General features: G+C 44.0%; 3 protein-coding genes across 5 annotated transcripts; 1 reads left to right on the top strand and 2 right to left on the bottom strand.

Moving 5' to 3' along the window:
• Positions 1-503: 503 nt before the first annotated feature.
• Positions 504-11,000, bottom strand: snx17 (sorting nexin 17). The gene is made up of 15 exons (XM_088286896.1): positions 10,488-11,000; positions 7,831-7,905; positions 6,872-6,989; positions 6,014-6,078; positions 5,836-5,946; positions 5,668-5,758; positions 5,405-5,492; positions 4,865-4,934; positions 4,705-4,797; positions 4,366-4,569; positions 3,309-3,437; positions 3,129-3,206; positions 2,880-2,954; positions 2,745-2,786; positions 504-2,442 (listed from the first exon to the last, which is right to left on the bottom strand). The coding sequence occupies exons 1-15, from the start codon at positions 10,545-10,547 to the stop codon at positions 2,323-2,325; spliced, it is 1,419 nt and encodes a 472-aa protein (XP_088143022.1). The 5' UTR covers positions 10,548-11,000; the 3' UTR covers positions 504-2,322.
• Positions 11,001-11,632: 632 nt separating this feature from the next.
• Positions 11,633-14,443, top strand: atraid (all-trans retinoic acid induced differentiation factor). 2 transcript variants are annotated; one of them, XR_015840218.1, is made up of 8 exons: positions 11,633-11,750; positions 11,953-12,083; positions 12,337-12,405; positions 12,484-12,555; positions 12,651-12,772; positions 12,843-12,943; positions 13,022-13,188; positions 14,237-14,443. XR_015840218.1 is itself a non-coding variant. In XM_088286785.1 (7 exons), the coding sequence occupies exons 1-7, from the start codon at positions 11,658-11,660 to the stop codon at positions 13,124-13,126; spliced, it is 693 nt and encodes a 230-aa protein (XP_088142911.1). In that variant the 5' UTR covers positions 11,633-11,657; the 3' UTR covers positions 13,127-13,760. The 2 variants fall into 2 exon arrangements, 1 of the variants encoding a protein (XP_088142911.1); XM_088286785.1 differs by lacking the exon at positions 14,237-14,443 and having other exon boundaries at positions 13,022-13,760.
• eif2b4 (eukaryotic translation initiation factor 2B, subunit 4 delta) lies at positions 13,599-18,630 on the bottom strand. Of its 2 annotated transcripts, XM_088286783.1 has the most exons (14): positions 18,524-18,630; positions 18,049-18,086; positions 17,833-17,965; positions 17,544-17,753; positions 17,394-17,476; positions 16,887-16,913; positions 16,599-16,690; positions 16,327-16,441; positions 16,161-16,237; positions 15,676-15,778; positions 15,180-15,307; positions 14,924-15,101; positions 14,638-14,818; positions 13,599-14,459 (listed from the first exon to the last, which is right to left on the bottom strand). In XM_088286783.1, exons 1-14 carry the CDS (start codon positions 18,543-18,545, stop codon positions 14,260-14,262), a joined length of 1,587 nt encoding a protein of 528 aa, XP_088142909.1. In that variant the 5' UTR covers positions 18,546-18,630; the 3' UTR covers positions 13,599-14,259. The 2 variants fall into 2 exon arrangements, with proteins under 2 accessions (XP_088142909.1, XP_088142910.1); XM_088286784.1 differs by lacking the exon at positions 16,887-16,913 and having other exon boundaries at positions 13,601-14,459.
• Between the last annotated feature and the right edge of the window lie 5,812 nt (positions 18,631-24,442).

Here is a 24,442-nt window from a genome sequence, read left to right as displayed (position 1 = left end):
TCTCATCAATGCCTTAATAAGCAACACTTTACACACAAATAATTAAAACGCATATTTCATTAAATATCTGAAGATTTGTCTCCATACAATAAAAATATACTATTTCCTCATCAGATGGTCAGGTGGATTTTTTTTTTTGTGCTTTTTAATGATTTAGATATTTTGTACAATTTTGGACTTTGCTTTTCTCTGCATGAATTTGGTTGATTTTAAGACGAGTTTAAAAAAAAAATTTTTTGAGCGCTCTAGTTGCAGACATTTTTTCTCTAAAAAAATTTGAAAAAAAAGGTTGACTTTTTTTTTTATTTAATTTTTTTGTTTCACTGAGATTTTGGCTAAAAGAAAATAGCACTGTACTCTTATGCTAAACTATATTTTCCCTTCAGTTTGGTTTGACTCCATAAATTCACCTGAATTCCCACGGTAAGTTTCCAACGTTGAAAATTCCTGCAGTCGCACTAACCATGCGCACACGGAAAAATGAGGCGTCCGAAACAATGACCTGAACAGATGAAAGCATTTATTGTTTGTTTTTTTTTTCCAAGCATAAACGACTATTGCTTACAATTGAGATGTCTTGTTTCCGTTTGCCGTCAGCGAGCTTTTCAGTTAAAAACCATGAAACCAGACTTGTACACCCCCCCCCAAAAAAAAAGCACTAATCGAGCTTTCTCGACGGAAGAATGCTTCGCTGTGTTCATTTCCTTGCCAGCAATGCATGAACGTCGATATCGCGGTGCGCCTTTTTAGTCAAACGCTCCTCTGAGATGATTGGCACGAGCACATAAAAAAACAAACCAAAAAAAAAAAATCACATGGAAACAACTAAAAACAAAACAATGTAAACAAATCATCATGTTAGTTCATTTCTGCTTGAGATTACACGCGCTCGATGAGAGAAAAAAAAAAAAAAGCACACTAGTAGGAAATGTTCGGAATACTTAATCGTACGTACAGCGTATAAAAAAAAAGTGACGTAAATGTTTATTTTTGTGCAAAATGCTTTAGTAAACTACAATTCGGCATTTATGAGCAACCTTTTTCAAAAAAATAAAAACTTTTAAAATTCATTACATGGATTTTCCAGCCGCACTCCCCCACCGAGAGACCTCTTTGAACATTTGGCACTACTCGTCAAACACAAACACAATTTTCGAACGTCACTTAGTTGGCAACTAGTGCACAGTTTTGTCCCTCTAGCAGTACTACTGGTGAACAGTAGTCAACTAGCGCACTGACTGGTCATCCCCCAAATTGTCGCGTGCTGACTTTTTCTCGTGTGCAAAGTGCAAGCAGGCAACTTCATGATGACTGGATGAAATGATCGACAGGCAACCGCAAAAAAGGTAAGGCATCAGGAGTGAAAGGACACTGGACACCTCATTAGGGACGCCTGCACAGCAATGAGCGCAGGAGCAAAATGGCCAAATTGTAAGTTGGTCTGTGACGAAAACGTACGGCTTTTTAAAAAAAAATTATATTGTCGGTCTACGTGTTACTGCACCGTTTGTGTTCAAACGTCCATGACTTCAACACACTGACAGCTGGATGCTAGTTGTTCGCTGTTTCCCATCATGTGTTAGCGTCGCGTTCCTCAAAACTATCTGCCAATCTGCTGCTTATTGTGAAGTTGAGTTCACTGGCGCAGAACAGCGCTTATCTTCAATTTTTGTTACGGTCAACGCAAGATATCGTCCGAACAACTGCTTGTATCTAAAGAAAAACACAGTTTGTATCACAAGACTTAACTTTTAAATAGTGTTTTTTAAAAAGTTCAAATGTGTTCAAAGCACCTGGGAGGGGTAAAACTATACATACATTTTTTTTTTCATAGGATGGCAGAAGGTGTACCCCACGACAAAAGGGGGTCCACTGCATACCAAATGCCACATCTGATTGGATGTGTACCTAATGTAGTGTCCAGGGAGCATACACACAAAGCGGCGCGTCACAAAAACTTGGGCTAAAATCAACGTGGTTTTAGCACATGCGTGCACGGTGGCACATTCAATTTGCCCGAAAATTCTGTGTTTCGCTCTCACTAGTGGTGGGTCGGTAGAACGCTCGCATCGTCTCGGCTCTTTGCTCGCCAACTGATTGACTTTGTAGCACTGTCAAGTCACCGTAATGTCACTAAGAAATAGACTTGAACTGACCGCAATGGCTGCGAGGGGGGAAAAAAAATAAAATAAAATTCTCGGCCCGGATGCGACGGACCGCGCAGAGGCACAACGGGGCACGCGTGTTGGCATCGGACTTAAGCTTGTAACTTTAGTGGGGGGCGTGTGATGGCGAGGAAGATGGAGTGCGGGCTCGCAGACGTTACAGGTCGTCGTCGCCGATGCCCTCGAAAGCGTAGTTGCCGTGGAAATCGCTGCCGCTGATGTCGTTGGCCGAGTTAGAGGCGCTGATCCCTCGCAAGGACACCGAGCTCAGCTTGGTCTGTGGGAGCAATTAAGGCTGCTCGTCAGATCCCCGCGTGTCGCACTTGTTATTTTGTTAGAATTAACGTATAAATCCGTCAATGGGAGTGAATCAGTTGAGGATGCACTCGCATAAAAATCCACCTCAAGCTATAATTTTAATATAATTCGAACACTTAGCGGGACTAAAAAAAACTTTAAACCGACCAATTCATTTCAAGGGATGTCCACTTTTATGTCTTTCTGGGACTCTTCCGGTTTCTCTGTCGCAACAGCATCAGCTCATAAACATCTTATTTTTATTACTTTTATTGTCCTCACCGATAGTTTGATGATCTGCTCGCGGCTCTGGTCAGGAGAGTCCTGCATGGACACAATAAGCAAATGGATGTGAGGGAGGAGTTTTTGTGTGCGTGTGTTTAACATGTTTTTGTGGTGGGCTGTTCCATTTCTCACCAGCAGCGGGGGTGATTTCACAGCTTGCTGACAGTCGGGCAGCTGCATGGAGCCGTTGTGTCGTTTCCTTAACATCTGAGCATGACACAAAAACAAACAAACAAAAAAAAAGCTTTTTTTTTTTCATACTTTATTACATAGTTATTACCCAATACAACACTGCTGCGACCTGCAGTTTGGAATCTTAAAAAAATATAAAATAAAAGCTATTTTGCTCCTTAGGTCACGTCCGACAAAAACATGACGAACCTTCTTGATGCTGCCGCCAGACTTCTTCACCATTAACTCGTCCACCATTGACTGAAGGCAGATACTCATCATGATGGCCTGAAAGCACACACGCAATTTTCACATTTTCACGAGGTAATTGTTGCGTGACCGAGCTCATAAAATTTTTTTTTTTTTTAAAAACTAGCTTCGAGCGCTCACCTGCTGGCTTGTGATGGTGACCCAGCGCAGGCGGTCCTTGCTCATCAGATACTCAAAGGCCAGCTCCAGTTTCACGTCGCACTTGGACGACGTGCACGGGTTGTTGGTGCCGTTCGCTATCGGGACTTGCTGCAAAAAAAAAAAAAATAGAAGCGTACGTCAAAGAGAGACGTTGGGGGGGGGTACATAAGACAAAACCTCTTTTCCAGAGTGGGATACACTTCGAGAACACAATTGTCTCCGCCAGACACACACACACACACACACACACACACACACACTCTTCATGTTGAGACATATCCCATCAGGTGCAATTTGATGAGCAGCGATGCATCACTGCTGCACCAAACGAGCACCTCGCAAAGAAGCGGCGGAGGTGCTGGTGGGCGGGGCTAATGAGGGAGGAAAATGAGCTCAGAAATTCATCACCCTGTGAGAGAGCATGCGTGGGGGGGGGGCCGCTGGTGGATGGAAGGGGGGGCGGGGGAGGGGGTCTGTAATGAGGCAAGCGTTGGGAGGTGAGCAGGATTATGCAAAAATATTTACGAGGATGTACTGTTAACGGTTGCCATTTGGATCATTTGAATGTCATTAAAAATTAAAAAAAAAAAAAAAGAAATTTATATTTACATAAATTTACTGAAATTAAAACGAGCCCTAAACAGAAATAAATAAATATATATAGATATTTTTTTTTTTAAAAACGTGTGATCCATCACAAGTTAATATTGGGCTCGTTTCACGCTAGTCAGTCGCATTGTCGTTGATGGCACGCCGCCGCACGTGACCGACTGGACCGCGACAGGATGAAAGTTCCATCGACTGCATGCTGCTGGCTCGCCGTTTAGAATGCGTTGCGGGCTCGCGAGCCGAAATGAAGCACGCGGCTGATGATTATGCAAATGAGGATGAACGGCGAGCGTGTCGGCACGTTCGGCGAGAGAATGGGCGGGCGTGAAGGAGGCTTGGCGGAAAAAAAAACTTTGTCTTGGCCTGCCACAACATGGACGCACGCCAGCGCTTGACATCGTGAGAGATGCAACACGCACACACTTACGGAGGACGTGACTCTCCAGCAGCGCATGCGCGTGACCTTGAAGCTGCCTTCCTTCATCTGCTCGTTGGGCAGCTTGACGTGGAAGTTGAGCTCGTTGTTGCCGGCGCCCACGATGACTTGGCAGCCCTTCTCGGGAAAGTCGGTGGCGCACGGGTCGAACTTGATGTAGCCGTAATATTTCAGCGTCTGGCCCAGGTGGATAAACTGAAGAAAGAAGGCGGCAAGCACACGCGTGCTTTGAAAGAAACGTCTCGGCGGGGTGAAAGCGGTCCCGATCCTTTCTCTACGATTACTCTGGTTGGTACACGAAAAGATTTGACAATTCTGTGTTGATCTTACTTCCTTCTTGGAGCCTTTCTCCTGCAGGGACTTGAGCTGCCTGTGCTGGTCTTTGTTGACGAGTATCCAGCCTCGCTCGATGTCCGACACCGTCTGGTTGGACACAAACCACCAATTTATCACACACACACACACACAAAAAAAACTTAAAGTTTCTTACCTGTGCATAAAGCAAGTTGAGGCCAACTCTGTTGTCCATGACGTCCCCGTCGTACACCATGTCCCAATAACTACAAAATAAATACGCCACCAACTTTAAAACACAATTTTTCCCCGGTGGGGGGGGGGGGTGCTGAGATTGTGCTCATCCTCCACCGTCCGTTTTTTTGTGGGTTTCACATTCCAGCTTTCCCCCCCTGCGCAGCAAAAGTAGGTCAGGGGGACTTAGAAGAGTTCCCTTGCGGCGAAGACCACTTGCCCGCAATTTCAGAGCATGGACGACGGAGGATTGCACCGCAAAGCAAAACGATGACGGCCTTCCTCGGACATCCATGAGGACAGAGGCCGATTGACACCCCGCCCGTCCCCCCCCTCCCTCCCAAAATAGGTTTAACGTCGCCTCTAGATGGTGCCAAAGCACTACATGAAGCGCCTCCACTCACTTCAACAGAGTTGCTTGGCGTGAGGACGCCACAAGACGACGCCGAAGAAATTTGTGCGAAATATTTTGAAGAACACTAATTTGAAACTTGGACCCAACCTTTTCCGTAGGAGGATGTGAAATTCGGAGCTGCGTAAGCTGGTGATGGACACATAAGGGAGCTCGAACTCCTGAAGCTTCCGTACGACTACGAGAAAAAGGGCAAAACAAAACAAAAGTTAAAACTTCATCGCCTGAGTAAGAACAACGTCTCCAAGAACAGAGCGTGCAGAACATTCCATTTTCCACGATAAGCAAAATGCCAGCTTATCGTTGGCCGGGTGTTGTTCGGTTCGTTGGTGGTGATGTTGCGTGTAACGCACATGTAAGGCCGCCCTCTTCTCCTTCACGGACAAGAAAGAGACTGAAGTAGGCCACAAAGTCTTCGGGGAGATCCAGTTTGGTTGCGACGACCTTCGGGCAGAACAACAACGCTTGCGTTTAATTCCCGAGAACGCTCTAAACATCGCACGAAAACTTCGAGCGCTTACATCCAGCACGTCTTCGGTCTGATCGGAGCTCAGAATGTTGACCGTCACCTTCTGACCGTTGGACAGGCAGATGTCCAGAGCGACTTCCTCTGTCGGAATCTGCTGAGTCTCCTGCGAGAGCCGCAAAAAGGGTTAGTGACTAAAGCGAAAGGCAAGAAAGGCAGAAAGGACCACCGACCTGCTGTGCTTTCCTTAGGAAGCTGTTGAACAAGTCGCTGGCTCCGAGCAGCGGGTCCTGGCGTACTGTAAAAAAAAAAAAAAAAAGAAAATGCGACAATGAGGCAAAAGACGTAAAAAGTGACCGGTGTTAACTCATTTATTACCAATGACGGCTAAAGACGTCAAATATTTATTTTATTTTTTTACTTGGCTTGACTGTGACCCCCCCAGCAGCCGCACAGTGTAAATCATCTTCCAAGATAAAGTAAGCGTGCTAACACGAAGACTGAGGTCTTTTATTTCAAATATTGCCAAGCTTAAATGCCCGTGTTCATTTTTCCGCATATAAGCCGTGATGTAACCGAGGCAGCCTTCCGCCAAGACTCTGAGCAAATACGGGCGCCAACAACGCCTCCTTGTTCCGCGGTGGCGGCTGGCGCTGAGAGGATTAAAACAGACCCGCTTTGGGCGTCTTTGCCAGCTCTGTAAACTTGTTTGTGTACGCACAAGGTTCAGCTTAAGGGTAATATGCTTAAAAAGGTGCGGATCAAAGTCCACGTTTGGGCGCTGGAGCGCGATATGAAACGTGAACGCGGTTTGTTTACGTGGAACTCACAACGGAATTTAAGAAGGGAAAATACCTTTGCGGGTGTTTGTGGTTCAAAGTTTGCGGCGGCCGTTGAAAGTGGCCAGAAAATGAGCGGGTAATGACTTCCTGGGTAAAACGGGAGATTTTTTGTGTTCCTTTTCTGAGACGATTCTGTTTTTTTTTGTGGTTTGAGTCATGATACACACACCTCGCCAAATTTCATCTTGCCATGTTGAAACTGTCCGGAGCTGATTTTTTTCTTGAAAGGGGACCTAATAAGCAACTGACCCGCTTGCATGTACTTTTCGAGCTGCTCCCGCCTCTGCTCCACCTCAGCGAGGGTCAGCGTGAAGATCTTCTTTGGGGGGAAGGACGGCACCACGTTGCTGCCATATTCCTTCTTGATCTGCCGGCACACAAAGCGGACCTTTTTTTTTTTTTTTTTTTTTATATATACATCTATTTTTTTTTTACCATTTGTTGCATAATTTTTTGTCTGCTTTTTTATATTCATTGAAGCTCAGAATAAGTGTTTGACCCTCGTGACAACAACACTCACAGGGTGTGACAAAGGTAAGTCACAATGACTCCTCAGGGAGAGACATTGTCAACGCCTTGGGTGGCCAATTGGTTTCACACACGCACAGAGAAGAAAAAAAAAAAATCGAGAACCGTAACAGCAAAGTTCCAAGTGATGAACACGACTGCTCGTTTTTAGGGGACCGTTTGCCCTACAGGAAGCCCTTGCATGGTAAGAGCAGACGATGACAGCGAGTATCCTCCCCCCCACACACGCACACATGCGTGCACACCCTGTTGCTAAGCAACTGTCAAATAAGATGACATGGACATGAGGACAAGAGACGCACGAGTCAGACAACCGACTCGGACCTCGCTCGGCCTAAAAATCCCTCGTCGGGTTTTCATCACCACGTTGGAAAAAATGACATCCTTTCAGCACCGGCCGGATTATGGCTGGTGGAAGGTTCTGCTTTCGTCCGTTGTCACTTGAGCCAGTCAGAAGACTGGAGAATGAGGAAAATGCAGCCCATAATATTACATTTTATAACAACATTCTGTAATGACAATTTATTAGAATTAAAAGTAACAGGTTGATGTTTTTAAGGCTGCAATCCAATTTGTTGTGTCGCGCCTTGGCCACTAGGAGGCAGTGCTGCAGAACGCAGTCATGCAGGCACAAACGAAGAAGTTTAATAGCCTACCTGGAAGTCTTTTTTTTGCCTTACCTGCTCGTGGAGGCCGAGGAGTTGACTGTAGCGCACCCGACAGTGCAGAACGCCGTTGACGTGGATGTTGTAAGCCTGCGGGAGCGACACAAGCATGCGATCGATTTATTTTTCAAGCATGGCGAGAAGAATACGGTCGACATTTTCATTAAATCCTCCTTGTTGTGACGAGATCCGATGATTCCCTTTGGTATCAACAGAGTACAGCGATGCCTTGAGATACAAGCGGAATTCATTCCGTGAGCAAACTAGTGGGACAAAACACTCATCTTTCCGCGTGAAATGAACCCGGTGCCATAAAGCCAGTCAGACATCTAAAAAAAAAAAAACAAACAAAAAAGCTTCTCATCTTTTTTTTTTTTAAATAAGGAAACTAGCAATGTAAAATTAAACTCTTATCTCAAGGCACCACTTGCCAAACCTAATCCATCAAGATCCCAAACTTGAGGATTTATTCACCTCCAATAATGCTCAACTCCTTCAAGAGGAAGCACAAAACGAGACTTAAGAAGAAGGGAAATGGACCCCGCCGAACATTTTGCAGCCAAAAGCTTGTTCCTGGTATCATGTTGTGCAACAGACTGCCGCTACTACTGCATAGCTCCTCTGTGAAATCACCGCTTGGAAGCGGCGGGCCAGACGTCTCAAAGCCAAAAAAATTGCAAAAGAAAACGGATTCTCCGTCAAGCTTTTTGAAGGATACCAGAGCGGGATAAAACATCTGCTCTTGACAAATCCGATCGTGTTTATGAATGTTTATGGCGCGACGTCACCAACACTTGAAAAAAAAAAGAAATGTATATATTGGCTCTTTTCTTTTAGAGAAACGGAAACGTGTGGCTGTAAAAAAAGAGCCAGGCGGCGAGCCACTTAGGCTTGAATTACGATCGTGACCGTTTTGTTTTGCTTGAGGGATATTTGTCCTTCTCGACGGCAGGAAGTGCGTGCCGTTTCCCATGCGGGTGTCAAGAGACCACGTGAGCTTTAATCTTCTCGCCCGTCTGTGTCAATTGCATATTTATAGTCAACAACATCCCGAGTCATCTGTGCAAACAAACGGAGGGCTTACTCTGCAACGGGACAAAAAAAAAAAGAGAGAGAGAGGGGAAGGAAGGTTAAAGAGTGACAAGGAGAAAAAAATGCATGAGGGCAGGAAGGAAGGGTGACTAAACACATTATCGCTTTTGCATTTTTCACACGTGAGCTTTGCTTCGTACAGCGCACCAATGCTAAGGCTAGATTAATGCTAAGCTAACACATAAACGGAAACGCTGTAGATGGAAAATGGACCCAAAAAAATGTTGATGGCCGTTTTCCAAAGTAAAAGCAGACGTTTGCAAATCGGAAAAAGCTAATTATCAGTCGGCTTTCGTGGAAGACGATAGATTCGGATGGGAGGCTGAAATCGGTGCATTTGAAAACAAAAATAATAATTGCAATTAGAAAAATTTTCATTTTTTTTTTTAGCGCGACTCACAAGTCAAAGCAATAAATGTGGTCACTCGCATCTCAAGGCACCACTGCCGTTAATATCTAGATGTCGACGAGCGCAGTTTGGCCTCCATCGTAACGTCGTTGATAAATTCTTAAGCTGCACGGCGAACATTTCCATAGCTGCGCATGTAGCGAGTATTGTGAAACGACCAGATGAGTCACAGGTTCCAAAGTACAAAGAGCTCATCTCTGAGCCCAGCCAGCGAGCAAGTCCCTTCCTGAAGCTGGGTCATTGTGACATTCGCTTTTGGGAAGGGCGAAATCGCACCTTTTGGGTGGTTTTTGGTCTTCCGTGATCAGCAAGGGGAGTAACAATCTGAGTGCAGATGATTTTTTTTTGGGGGGGGGGCGCAGTTTTTAGCAGCAAGCAGTTCCCTAGCAACAAAATGTGCACTAGCAACAAGTGTAGGAAATATTATCACGTATACAACGCAAGTCATCTGCAAAACAAGACAACATTTTGTCGGTGAGAAAACAAGATGGAGAAAACTCACTGCGTAACTTATTATTTTTTTTCATGGTGTTCGACTGCCTAAACTGCCGAAAGAAAAAAACATAAACAGACGCGACGAGACGAAATTAATGCCCTAATCTTTATCTTCTACTCTAAAGCTTTGCTGATCTCAAATCATAGGCGATGCAATACCGCCATCTACAGGATCCATTTGTCATGACAGTGGTTTACAAACCTGAATTTCAGACAACCTTGTCGAGACTACACGTTAAAAAATGTACTTGACGGGGAAAAAAAAAACGGGACAGTGGCAGTAATCGGTTGAATTCCAGTTTACGGCAATAAGTGCCCACCGGAGTGCATGCCTTTAAAGAGTTCGACTGACAAATAACAGTTGAGTTACCCACAAGATTCTGCCTACACAGCGGACAGGGCATCTGTAAAGCTGAAGTCTACAACAAGTCATGGTTTTTGCAGACTCAATGAACAATAAACTGCAGAAATATTAAAAGCTTCGAAGAAAACGACTGCAGACGCATGCATTTTAACATTCTCAACACTATGCAAAAATAAAGTCCTCATATTTACAAGGAAAATTAGACTTTTCCCGTGTGTCCCTGAACGTATCAATGTTCTCCAGCTGTTTTCCATTTTAATAGGAAATTCTATACATTTAAAATAAAAACAATAAATGTGTGTTTATGCTCACCACATAGGTAGATCCATTTTCTCCCGAACGAACCTCAGTTTCGGGTATGGAAAAATGCATGTTTAACTCCCAGCCAGCGGTACCTGAACGCCACCTCGGCTAACGATGCTCAAGACGCCACAGTTGGTCCGGAATTCGACTCAAATAAAACCGACAAATTCCGCTGCAGTGAGGGTCGCTGGTGACTCGCGTGGTAATGGGAGGCATGCACACGGTTCGGCTCGATCCAGTGGCGCCTTGTCGGGCTGCAGGGGAGGAGAGCTAGCATCCACCTCGGAACGAGCTAGCTTCGTCATGAAAAAAAAAAAGAAAAGAAAAAGAAAAACTTGTCCCACGTCAGTCGTAAACTTTTCAAACTGCCATCGCAGACATGTTGCGAATATGGAGGAAATTCTATCGCAGCGGCGGTGACGTTTATTTGTCTTTTTAAAAACTTATTTCTGAGTGGTTGTTGAGTTAAAACGGGTTTAAAATGTGCAAATCTGGCCGAGTCCACTTCCGCTGGTAAGCAGATGTAGCTAACTGGATGGGAGATGCAGCTGGTTTCTACAGACTCGATGGGAAGAACCATTTGCGATTCAAAAGGGGATGACCGTGGTGCCTTTTGGTTCAAAATGTTCCTCTAGCCTGCGATAATCAACAAGTAAAAACTTTGGAATCCCCCAAACTCCAACAAAGTCATGTGAAAAATATAATATAACTGAAATGGGCAATTTAAACATGTTGCATCGGTCAATTGGAAGAGTCCTGGCACAGATCATGTTTTTCCACTCGGGGGTGGTTGTCCCAACAAATGCTAAAATAACATAGTGAAAACGGCGTTTTTTTCTTCTTGTTTTGACATTTATGTCAAATTTAAATATTAATAAATGTTTAACAGATGTATTTACTAAATTTGATTCAAAGCAAGGGCTTTAAATTGCCCTACTTCTGTTTGGTGCGATCCAAAGTGACTGTGGGAGAAGGCGGTACAAATGTGTGTACTGTAAAATATATATATATAATTTTAATAGTAATATTATGATTGATTTGAGTTTAAATTTTACTTTAAAATAGAATTTTAAACATACATTAAACGGGGAATATAGTGGAATCAAATATTTTTTGCTTGAGGAATGCTTTTGGTCACATGTCCGCTACTGTATGGTCACATGACTTCAGTTGGTAAAAATGAAAACTGGGCATGACCAGCTGACGCATCCCTTGTTTGTTTTCATCCTTTCTTTGTGTATTTACCTCAGCCAGCAACAGATTGAGCCGCAGGTATCACCCCAAATCGCTATTTTGTTTATTACGCTATTGTAGTTGATTGAGTAAACCCCGCGACAGTTTATTACACTATCGTTACTCGTAAAAACAGAGAAATGTACGCGCATTCGATAAGCGCGTGTTTTGCTGTGCATTGATAATACAGTAGCCACAAACCATGACTATATTCTGTGGTCATTATTTTTTACGTTCACAGATATGTAAACAATGTGGCGGTCCGGTGCTGAATGGCTCCGCGGTGGACACGTTTTGCTCCTCGTCCAACGGCCGGATCGCCGGACGTTGCTGCCTGGGGAATGGGACGAGCAACCGTGAACGGATCATCGGGTAGGATGTGTAAATGTCGTATGATTTTATGATATTTAGGGCATTATCTGCCATCATTGTAATATACTGCAACTCTAGACTGCCCCCTGGTGGCCAAGTCGTACACACTAGTAGGAGGCACAATGAATGAATCGCGAACAGACGTCTGAGTTATACATATCAAATCTTCTCCAAAAACACATTCCAGTGTAAAATACAAGCCTTATTTCAACTATGGTCTGATGTAATGTGTTGCATTTGTGTTTTGTTTTAGGCTGGACTTTTCCAATTGCTCCTTAACTCGCGTGGAAAATCTCCAGGAAGCATCAGCCGCTTTTATGATGTACGCATGAGTCGCATACCATCTTCATACTTGACACTTCAACTCACTTAATGCATTTTTTTATTTATTTTTTTGTAGCGATCTGTCATCAAACGCTATTGTCAACATGAGTGATTCGGCATTTCAAGGATTTAGCCAGTTAAATCATTTGTAAGTACAGTAATGAAATTATTTTTTATTTATTTTTTTAAATCAGGCTGTATGATAGTATTCATTTTAAAAATATATTGTCCTTTATATTCCAGGATTTTGCCTGCAAACATAGCCTGTCCAGGTGGGAATTCTTCCTGGGACAAGGTGGAGCTGGAGGAGGGAAAACACTTTTGCAAAGGCCAGAAGAACACGTGCTATCAGTCTGGGAAGACGTGTAAGTTGCCACAACCCAAATTTGTTTTTACCAAATAAAATACGATAAGTTGTACTATCTCCATCTGCAGCTGCTCACTGTCCAGAGTACTCCCAGTGCGGACCGTACGGGCCCGGCTTCTTTGAGTGCAGCTGCGCTGACAACCATCACGGATATAAATGCCTACGAGAGGTCTGGTTTTTGTTTTTTTTCTCTCAACGTTTGCATATTGTTGATTTCTTTTTAAATCGGGTGTTTTATCCTCGACAGGGGGAGTTTCCAGCCCTCCAGGTGTTTGGGCCTCTGGGAGCTTCCACGTTTGCCCTTTCCCTGCTGCTCTGGCTCAGCCAGAGGCGAAAGGCCAAGTCTCTATAGACTAGTTATGATGATGATGATTATTTAAGTGCATTCATCTACTGGCTGAGCTGAAAAGGGAAGTACGTATCTTTATACGTTAGGGATTCTTAGCTGTTTTTTTTTTAGCGTCACCGTCGCCTTGGAATGTGATTTACGTTCTGTAAATGCTATTTTAGTTCTGAAACATATTGACCCAAGTTCTGTCTCAGAAATCTTCTTATGCTGTTTTGGTTATTATAGGGGCACATTTGGCGGTGGTACCTTGACTAAGAAGCGCCTCATATATATTGTTTTTAGTCTTCATTTTGAAAGGACAAGGGACACAATAATCCTGATGTGAAACATTTTTTTTTACAAATGGCACAGCAATCACCTCGTGTTACACAATTGTTATTTTGTTAGTTGGTTTGCGTGAAAAATAGCAAAGCACGTCCACACGAGAGCAAAAATGCTTATTATTAATAAGGAGACCATGTTACTCAGTATTATGGAGTGAGTCGATTGATTTTATTTTTTAGATGCACTCTATTTTTCTTCTGGTATTTTCATGGAATGCATTCAAGTCGTAAATCAAGGTACCGCTGTCTTGTGAAGCAGATTGGCTTGCATATAAACTCTGAAATTGCGCTGACCAAGTAAAATGGTTCAAAAGCACTATGACATTCTTTGATTTTTTTTTTTATGTTGTATTTCATGTAACACAACCTGTGCGTTAAATATCTTGATTGCTGCATGTAAACTTTCATCTCACACCAGCTCACATTTAAAGATAACTTGGAGAGTTTTTAGTCACAGTCTAGTCTCACACGGAGAGTTTATGAAGTCTGCGAATTTTCAGTGCCAATATTTTCAAGACCAATTTGATTCTTGAGGCATTTTTTTCAGGGCTCTGCACACACTTGAAAAGTTCCTTAGGACAAACTTACCACAAGATGGCGCCAAACTCCCACTTTGGGGCCTCTTAAGGCCTTCCCCAAAAAATATTTATTCCAGCAATTTAAACCATTGCCTAAAGGCTCTAATAAAAAAAAAAACACGCGTGAACTCAGTTTAAAAGTCAAATTCTTTTTGTATATGTGTGCATATATATATATTGTTTATATTTATTTATTTATTGTATGCTCAAAGCACGCTGGGTCACATGATCCGGCTCACTGGTCGACGCTTTTGACGCGCAGCACCACGGGCACCGACGTGCACGGGATCATGCCCAGCTCGGTGATGACGGCGTCCACAAAGTCGGGCGGGGTCACGTCGTACACCAGGTTGAGGAGACCCAACGAGCGGACCTCCTGCCAGTGCGCCAGCTGAGTCTTGCCCTTCCGCGTCACGATCAGGTTGTCGGGATCGTCTGGGATTGGGGGGGGGGGGGGGGGGGGGGAGAAAAAAAATTTGACACTGTCGGCCATCATGCAGTTGATACTTAATCCAGATTGCCATCTCGAAAAGTAGTCAGTTGTAAGCACAGATGAAAACCTCCTTGGCGGAGGTCATCTTTTTATTTATGCTCGTGTTATCATTTTACTTACCAAGCTCGTTTGAAACAAAAGAATCCGTCTGCACCCTCTCGCAGAATTTGTACGTCTCGCAGCACACCAGCACAGGCACGTTGAAGGCTTTGGCAACCAGAGCGATTTGGGACGTGCCCACGCGAGACATCATGTAACCATTGGCGAGCAGCGCGTGGGCGCCTAGGAGCACCTTTGACACCTACACGGGCAGACAAAATGGTCACAACGAAGCCTGTGTGTCGCTTAGGCTACTTTATTCAATTAATTTATTACACTGCCATTGATGTGTATGTGCGTGATTCACCTCCGGAAGGATGTAGGAGACGACCGAGATGAGCACGTAGGTGCAGCTGATGCCCCGCTGGACCAGGCGCCTCAAGGCCTCGCGGCCCTCCAGCCGCGGCCTGCTGTCCACCACGACCACGCGGAACTTCCGGCCCATGTTGAAGGCTTCATAAAGGATGTGGTTGACCAGCGACGAGCTGTGCGCGGCAAAAAAATAAATAAAATAAAAGAAAGCTGATGAAGCCTTCGCAACAACCGATCTGGTTTGAGCTTACCATCCGTAGACGAGGATGACGTCGCCGTCGCTGATCTTTTCAATGGCGATCTCCGCGACGGCTTTGGCCGCCAGCACAATTTTTTCGTCAATGTAGCAGTCGATGCAGTTAAGAAGTTTGCTCTTTGCCTGTGAGGAATACCAGGATGCAAAGTTCACACAAAGCATTTATGTTATGTGACGGTTCATCCTTCACGTCAATGCGACATCACAGTTCGATCATTTATGGGGTGTACAGAGTATAGACAAGTTCAAATTTTGGATTTATAGAAAGAATAAATGCCTGTGAGCGTTCTATGTTGTGTTTGTATGTGTTGCTGCACTTTCAACTAGCACTTGTTTGACGGTGTATAATTACAATAACGTGTGCTAATTTCAATTAGCTTGTCAATGGCATTTCATGTTATATGTTAGCATTAGGCTAGTGACTTTTATTAGACGAAAAGATTGGCTTGTACGATGTTGTTTCAAAGCGTAAAAAAACAAAGAAAAAACACCTCGTCTTCCTTGCAGTTATTCGGAATGTTGGAGATCTCCTTCTTGATATATTTGATTGCATTTCCCATGCTGGCCGAAAGAGGGCGGCATTGGTTCAAGAAGCTGCAGAAAAAGAAATGCCATATTTCTTTACATTTTTGTGATTTTCAATGTGTGCAATCTGATGCATTTTGTATCAAACACAGGAATAAAATATTTTGGGGAAAAATAATTTTACAATATGTTTTTTATTGTTTTGAAGGTGCAATATAATTATTAAAATAAAATAAATTATGTGAAATTATATAAAGAAGAAAATAGATTTTCAATGATTGCGCCTAGAACTGAAAAGTAGAAATGAGTTTTTTTGTTTAAAATTGACATTTATTACATCTTCAATTTGTGGACACTCACTAAAAGTTAGGTAAAAAAGCACCAATACAAATGTAAATCTATACATTTATTAATTAGGACAAAACATCTGAAAAAAAATCTGAGTTCTTACCTTATGTAAGGTTTCAATTTGTTGACCAAGTCTCTTGCGAGCTCTTCATTTGGCGGTGTGGTGTAGTCCCTTATGACCTGATGGGACACAACATGAACTTTGACTTGTTCTGTGACTTTTTTAAAAAAAATTTTGTTATTAATCACATCACTGGGTGGCGTCACACCTGTTTGAAGGCGTGCAGCAATGCCACGGAGCGAGCGTTGGATCCCGCCACAATGCCCTGGGAATACTGGAGGCCCAGTCTAACGATCGCCGGGTGGATGACCGACGAGGGGATGCTGCGGGAGATTAAAGGCATTTTATTTCCACAAATGCAATTCGTAGATCCAGAAAGAGACCACCCTTATCGAGAACAATACAACTTAAACGCGCAGAACTACCATCAGGCGAGACTCGTCAATACATTTGATCAGTCGGATCAATTCATGGGCTCACCCGACTTGCTGCGTCAGAGGGGCTTTGCGACTGTACTGGTGCAGGTGTGAAAAGAGGCTGACCTTGTAGCCGTAGTCTGACCGCAGCGGGATCTGAAAGCACAGCGGGATCGCCTGTTATTTGAACGAAGGGGAAAAAAAAAAAAAAAACACGCGAAATCCTCAAAAAGTCAACGACATGCACAGCGAAAAGCAAGCACAGTGAGGGGCCGATTTGCTTCGCTCGCAGAACATTAACTCCCGAAGCAGCACGGCAAACCAAAACAAAATCAAAACGTTGATAGTGTACCTTTTTGGAGGTATCGCGCGCTGATGTCTGAAAGAAATTAGCATCACATTGCTGCTAAGCCATTTCAAGACATGACCGATCCGTTTTGTAACTGGCTGATTCTTGTTATTTTATGACATCTCTATTTGCAAAGTCGCTTCAAGAAAGACGTTTGTAGTTTAAACGAACAGGCAATCAAACACAAAGTGGCTCATAGTGACAATAGGCGAGTTATTCATGCATAGCAAACTTTCAAAGTCAATTATACACACAAATTGTTGGTTAACATTAAAAAAAAAATCTCAAGTACTGTCTGAATGCAAATATGATGAAAACGTGGATGTTTGTCTATAATGTACGGCAAGCGCTAAATGGCTGACAAAAAAAAAATGCCCATATTTGGACACATATGGCAGATTTTCAGTCATGGATATAAACTCGGGTTCACTCTTGACGTGTTCTCTAACTTACAAAAAATATTCTTGTTGTCATCTGTACTTTTTTTTCTGCTTTTCTAGAATGAGGTACCTGTTGTCTTTCCAGCTTCTTGGCCAGCTTCTTGACCACATCGGGATCATCAACTTGGACGTGTTCAGGCAGCCTCTTCACCACTGTGGAAACAACATAACTGTGAGTATCTCCAGAATGGTCAAGGCGATTTCCCCAATATTGCGTTACCGGGCTGCAGCTCGTTGGGTGGCACTTTGGGTTTGGCGGCGGACGCGGCGGCGGCTTGCTGCTGGCTGCCGTCGCGCTTTTTGCCCTGTTTGGAGGACCTGTCGGAGTCGTGTCGAGGTCTCCGTTCCGCTTTCAGCTCCACTTTGCTCTTGGCCGGCTTGTCTGATGAAGGGGGAACGTCGGTACCGGCGGCAGGCACTGAGGAAGGGGCTAAAAAGAAAATGTACACATAAAAGTCAGATATGATGAAAAAGGGAGGGAAAAAAAACATTAAAAAAAAGTTGTCCACCTTTCTGTGAAGGCGGCGCAGCAGGAGCTTCAGGCTTTGCTGAGTCATCTTTTTTTTCTTTGTTTTTCTTCTGCTGCTTCTTCTCTTTCCTCAGACGCTGCTTCTCCTCTTTGGTCAGCTCTTTGCCTTCGCTCTGTGTCGTCCAAATACACGGCGGATGATTAATTCTATTTTATGCATTCATGTGGAAAAACAAAACGACAGAATCCTACTCGCCTTTGAGCGCTCAATTTCTGCTTTCTTGTTGCTTTCATCTGCAGGTTGAGATGCAATGAGAAATGATCATCACGGCCATATACAAAACAATTTGAGGATCAATTCAATATCTTTTGATATCCATCTTAAGTTGTCTGAACTAGGATGCACAGTAGAACAACTCCGTCTGACTAGGAATGATATTTCCACAATTTGTGCCACTTCCATTTTTGAACATTTTAATCCCATTCTTTCGGATGAGAATTATGTTTTTGCACGATAACGGTATTACGTCTCTACGCAAACCTCACAAAAACCCGGTGTTGGCTTCCACCATAGCTCCGGGGGAAATTACCTTTACTGAGAGTCAAAGGTCAAATATTTAAACGCAAGCTATGTACGAGCGGGTTGTTTCAATCCCGTCTCTCGCTACAAAACATCATACGCACGCGAAAAGCGTCACAAAAAGCAGCGTTAACACATCCAGCACACTCACCTGTCACTGTGTTGTCAGCCATCTTTCCGGATCTCACCACACTTCCGCTTCCGCGCAAGAGAGGACCCAAAACGTGTTTCGCCCCCTACAGGAGGTCTAGCGCATTAATCATTTGTTCGTCTTCATCGAGGGTTCGCCAGTGCAACTTGTAACCTCTTCATAAAATAAAATAAAATAAAATAAAATAAAATAAAATAAAATAAAATAAAATAAAATAAAATAAAATAAAATAAAATAAAATAAAATAAAATGGATGGAATTTAAATGCAAAAAAAAGGCATTAGTGAAATAAAATGAAATAAAAAAAATCAATCAACAGCCTTTATATAATGTGAAGAATAATACATGTGTTCTGGGTCGTTGTAAGAAAAACGATTTTAATTTGGGCGCGGCTTTGGGTGGGATTACGAACACATGCTTTTTATTCTATGATTTTAACGAATTATAATTGATGCTAAAGTGATATTCCAATCAATATGTAGATGATTGTGTATGAATTATTTATATAAGAATCATTTAATAAGTTGTCTGTTACGAAAGTTATTGGTCTTATATTGGGGAACAGTTGTGTCTTTTTGGAGCATAGAGTATTGTTATTCCGGGAGTAATATTTGCATGATTAAAAATAACACTGGTAGTGATATAACAATAATAAAAAAAATAAAAGAAAAAAAGTTCGTTTTTAAATAATACAGAACTGTACAGTATGCACATATTATGGTAATTCTGACATGTGGTGTGTTGTACAAAAAAAATACTCTTGTCACGCATGCATGACGTTTTCTAAAATAGATTCAAAATATCATCTCCTCAATCACCCAATTCCTCCAATCAACTTTGTCCTACAAATGCGACACGTGGACATCTTGCAAAATGCATATTGTGCAATAAATTCACCAGTGCTTCGATTCTTGTATTGATTTATTGACTTTTCACATGCACAGACACACACACAGGAAACGCCAATAACTCGCTGCACGTCAATGCTGCAGCTATCGCCGTTTCTATGACAACCACGCACGTGGCCGGACGTCCGCTGACTGAATGCACGACGCAGTAGCTGGTTGAAGGGGACCAAACCTCACAGAAACACCTGACTTGGTTCCGTTTGACCAGCCACAGCAAGGTGTTGCTTCAGCTGAGCAAAGAGAGAGAAGAAGAAGAAGTAGGAGAAGAAAAAGAAGAAGAAGAAGAGGAGGAGTGAAAGAAGGCCCGTGCGTCCTCTTCACTCTTACCTAAAGAAACACACACACAGATATAACATTACTTCTCAAACATAAGGGAGCATCTTAGGGCAGAAAATTCCTATTTTTAGATCTCCTTCTTGTCCAAATGCAGTTAACATTGCAACCCCCCGACCCCACCTTTCCAGCCCACTTTGTGAAAACTCATCACGTCTATAAAGGGGACGACAGCTGCGCTCTGTCAATCCTCTTTGACCGTTGGGCCAAGCTAAAACCAGCAGCCTTCCTTTCACCTGTCGTCCTAACACACGCTTGCACATAAAAAAGAAAATGATGCACATTAACCCCCCCCCCGCAAAAGCCATCGCACCCCCCTCGTCCGGCGCTGGAGTCCACTTGGAACCACACACTTCCTTACATTCCATAAGTGGCTGTATGAATATGGGGATATAAGGAAGCATGTCCTCCCAAGGGGCAACGACAACTGGATCCTGCGTGGAACACAATGCGGCCTTTCAACCCATCAGGCCGAACCCCCCCCCCCAAAAAAAGTAAAGGAAACCAAGCAAAAGTGTATAATTGAGGGGAAAAAATGATTAAGTGACACTAAATTTGCTGCGCATAGGAAATTATTGCAGCAAAAAGTCGACATGTGCAACCCAATAAAAAAAATAAATAATAAAAGAAATAAATAAATATAACTAACCTTTCTTTGGTTTCGCTTTTGGAAGAGTCAATTTGAACCCAAGTTAAGAGTAGCTGATCGCTATCATTTTTTTTTCCTGAGTTGAGGCCTTCCTTCTCAAGCGACGCTTGAATCGTAAAACAATAAGAACCACAACACACGCCCCCCCCCCAAAAAAAAAACAAACAAGCGCCACGTTTTCAGTCTACGTTCACATTAAACCGAGCATCTCTGCCAAAGCACTTCCTGACGAGCACGACCGGCCCCCGCTCGCGTCCGTCCTCGCGTCCGTCCAAGCGCGCTGCTGCGGCCTGGCCGCTCGGCCTTTTCTATCCCACCCCGGGCGAGGCGAGCCGCCCCCACCCCGACTCCGAAGCGGCCTCCCACCTGTTGGTGTCCTTTAGAAGCGGCGGGGGCCTCTCCTTTGCGCCTGCTGTCTGGCCCAATCAGGGCCCTTGACAGTGGGGAGCCGGCCTGTGAAATCACACCTCTCAGCTGTTCACGCTAGCCTCGAGACACCCTACACCCCGATGCCTTGAGCCTCGCCCCCCCCTCCCGCTCAAAACAGCCCACCCTGCCTCCATTTTACACCGACTGTCAATGGCGTCTCTTTTTGGAGAAAAGGCCTGAACAATGCATTGACTGTAAGGCGGGCATGTGTCATGGCGTTTCGCAGCGGTCACAGCTGACGCTTTCGTTTCTGTGATTGAAGCGTTACCTTGGCCAAGGACGCACATGCCATGAGAATTTGTCGGGTTAATCCTGAGTTAGTAAGCAAAATGACGGCAAAAATTGTTTTTTTGTCCAAATCATTATTGGAACTGCTTTTAAAAAAATTCAGGCGCCATGTTCTTACTTTTTTTTTTTTTTTTAATTCAACTTACCGGTCAAAAGCAAATCAGAGATGCGTTCTGAAATGTATTTTTGAAGGAGATTTTAAAAATGAAAGTCCAGCTTAGTAGTTCGCTGCTTTAGAGCGCGTCGTTGTTTGTCGCGAGTGCATGCACATCACGCAGAGGAATACGGGTGGATTTTATTTTAAGTCTTACATTTTTTTTAGAAGGATTTGCGCGTGTGTTAGTGCGCATTCCAACGTCATATTAACGGCTTTGAGTGTGCGCACGTCGGCAACTTAACCCATTCACTGCCATTGACAGCTATAGACATCAAAGAGTAAATTCATTCTCCCTTTGATGGCAGTGAATAAGTTAAATGACAAAATTCGCATCAATTTATTTGACCTTGGGGGATGAGTGAGCCATGGACAAATCAAAAAAAAAAAAAAAAAAAAAAGTGATATTGCGAGTGACGACTATTGCTGCTTTTTATACACATATCTGCATAAATATTTTGATTGCCCAACCATTTCCACGAACACGTCTTTCTTCAGGCTCACTGCTGTCACGTCCTCCGTCCATCGGAATCAATGGCGCCCCATATTTGACCGCTCGAAGGCATCTGCGGGGGACATATGGCCGTCAGCAGCCCTCTGGTTCATTTTCCTCTGCCGCAAGCACAAGCCACCGCGCTAAGGTCAACACCTGTGTTCTAAAATCAGCCTCCGGGTTCGGAGCGTGATCGGAACCCGGGGGCGCTCGTTCACAGAAAGCTCCAGCTCAGAGCGGCAGGCTTATATTGAAACCCGACGCGCTCGCTATTTCCGAGGCGCTCGCCGTCCACAAATAGTAACGCAGTTATTTATTTTTATTTTTGGGCTCTCTTTGACAGTATGTCGTCCAAATTGCGCAGTTGTTCGATATTTTCCCATGGCCAGGGTGCGAGCTGCTGACCTCAAATGCAACATTTCCACTCATGTCAGCTATGCGCCAAGGTCTTGCCAGCGTTATATCGGGCCCGCCGGGGAGTATCGGGTGACTTTTGTCGTTGGGGGAATGTGCGGCCGCTCAAATCAGACACAATGGCCCGGGGCACAAATCGTAATCTCGTTGTTCCTCTCTACGGGCAGCTGATCACTGCCACTTGTCGAAGACGCAGTCGACACGCTCTCATCAGGCGGTCTACGCGTGCACCACAGCAGTATGCCCTGCGAGAAATGATCCAAAATCACTGAACGACTCCTTCAACGTATTTGGTTGTTCTCATCGGTAGATTCAAATGCGCTAACAGCTAGGCTAACGTCGCGCTCCCTGACATGGGAAATCGCTCTAATAAAACCACAGCAACACAACACACCAATAATAAAAATCAGCAGATGGATGAAGTGTTTTGGTAACCTCACGATATCAGAGAAAAAAAAAAACATTTAATTTTAAACGAAAGTGAACAAAAGCATTACAACAATTTATGTCGTTAAGAAAAAAAACTGTATTTAGAAAATAAAACAATAACAAGGTTTATTCATTGAATTTTTTTTAAGTTCGATGGGCCGGATTCAAACGTTTAACGGGCCGCATGTGGCCCCTGGGCTGTAGTTTGCCCACCCCTGCTGTACACGGAAGCTAATTTTTGTTATATTTTTTTGATGCCATGTCATTTTTTAATATAAAATCTAATCCTTGGCTCAATAAAGGGACTCATTTAGCCGACTTCTTACTTAGTTCATAATTGACAAAAGCCAACTTTAGGACATGATTTGGAGCCAAAATGGAGGCCCGGATTGTTTGTTTTCCCCCCCAAACTGGGTCAGTGAGTTTATTTTTATCCCACGTTCACATAGTAGGAGCCCCCCCCCCCCCCCCCCACACCCCTGTATGCCAGCGCCCCCACTCGCTAATCGTTTTGTAACCCTCGATTGCCGCTCTCACTCCAGGGAAGTCAAAAACTGACGGACCGACTCCAAAGTGTTTATAAATTGTTTTTATTTTGGTCATTTCAGACGTGTCGCTATAAACTATTACGAGGATATCCCGTTGAAGTTTAATGCCTCGGCAAATTGCCACAATGACCTCTTCCGACTTGACAAATAGCAAGCTCGCACTCCAACGCTCAAATGCAACGATTCCCTCCTCGAAGCTCAAATACTGAAAGTTGATCATGATCCAAAAAGGCAGTGACGAGTTTACGGACGTGTCCAATCCATTTGTATCATGTTGCTGACTCATTAGCTGCTGCTACGGGATTAATACCACCCTCTGTCCTTCCCCGGGCACGCCAGTTGCCCAGCGCCGAGGTTGACGCAGCTGTCGTGGGGAGAAAGTTCAAAGGTCGCCGGTATTTAGGCTCAAAGGGAGAACAGGTGAGGTTTTTTGTGCGGATCCTCGGAGGTCATTAGAGTTGAGGGCAAAACCTCGTTGACTTGAAACAGGGGTTGTGAATGCGTTTGTCTTTTCCTGGTGGTCACAAACGCGTCCGTCAGGGTCACGGGGAGGCGTCGACGCCACTTTGGAGTACCTCGTCCTCACTCTGGTGTCTTTATTGCGGCGTCCTAATGAGGCGCCGACGCGTCACCGTCACCCCCGAAAGGTGTTGCCACAGGAAAAACTCGGATGAGTTCTCTCACTGTTACATTAAAGGATTTGGGGGGGGGGGGGGCGTGACGTCACGGGAAGAGGCCAATGGAGGATATTTGAATGAAATAACTTTTCTTTTTTTTTTTAATCCCTCAAGACATAAATTTTCCTTTAACACACCTTCAAAACATAATTCCAAGTTCCACAAGTGTTGGTGCCACGTTGCTGCCGCGATTCTGTGATGGGGGCCCCTTGTGGGGGTTGCGGCTCAGCTGCCTGACCAAAAGGGAGCGGCGACAACTGCACACAGGGAGAGAGAGAGAGCGCAGAGCGGAGACAGTGATATTGAAGTTTTAAAGCACAACTTAAAAAGATTTTCCCTCTTTGAATTTTAGTACATGGGTATTTGGCTCCATTTGTCTCATCGGCACATCACGTGAGACTTCAGCGTGGTGAGCATGGAAAAGATTAGAAGCTCCCTGAGGTCCAGTAAGATGTGACTGCATAAACATCAGGAAAAGCCTACTAGAACAGCTGAAGTTTATCCTCGGTTAATCGCGGACACTTGAAATGGTGGCAGGTGTGTGCTGTCCCCCTTATAACATACGTTTGAATCTTCAGAACGCAGCTGCATCCCCAG

Source organism: Idiotropiscis lumnitzeri, chromosome 21 (genome assembly GCF_059441095.1).
Source record: "Idiotropiscis lumnitzeri isolate Australia: NSW breed Sydney's pygmy pipehorse chromosome 21, RoL_Ilum_1.0, whole genome shotgun sequence".
Taxonomy (NCBI): Eukaryota; Metazoa; Chordata; class Actinopteri; order Syngnathiformes; family Syngnathidae; genus Idiotropiscis; species Idiotropiscis lumnitzeri.
This window is presented reverse-complemented; position numbering and strand designations above follow the sequence as displayed.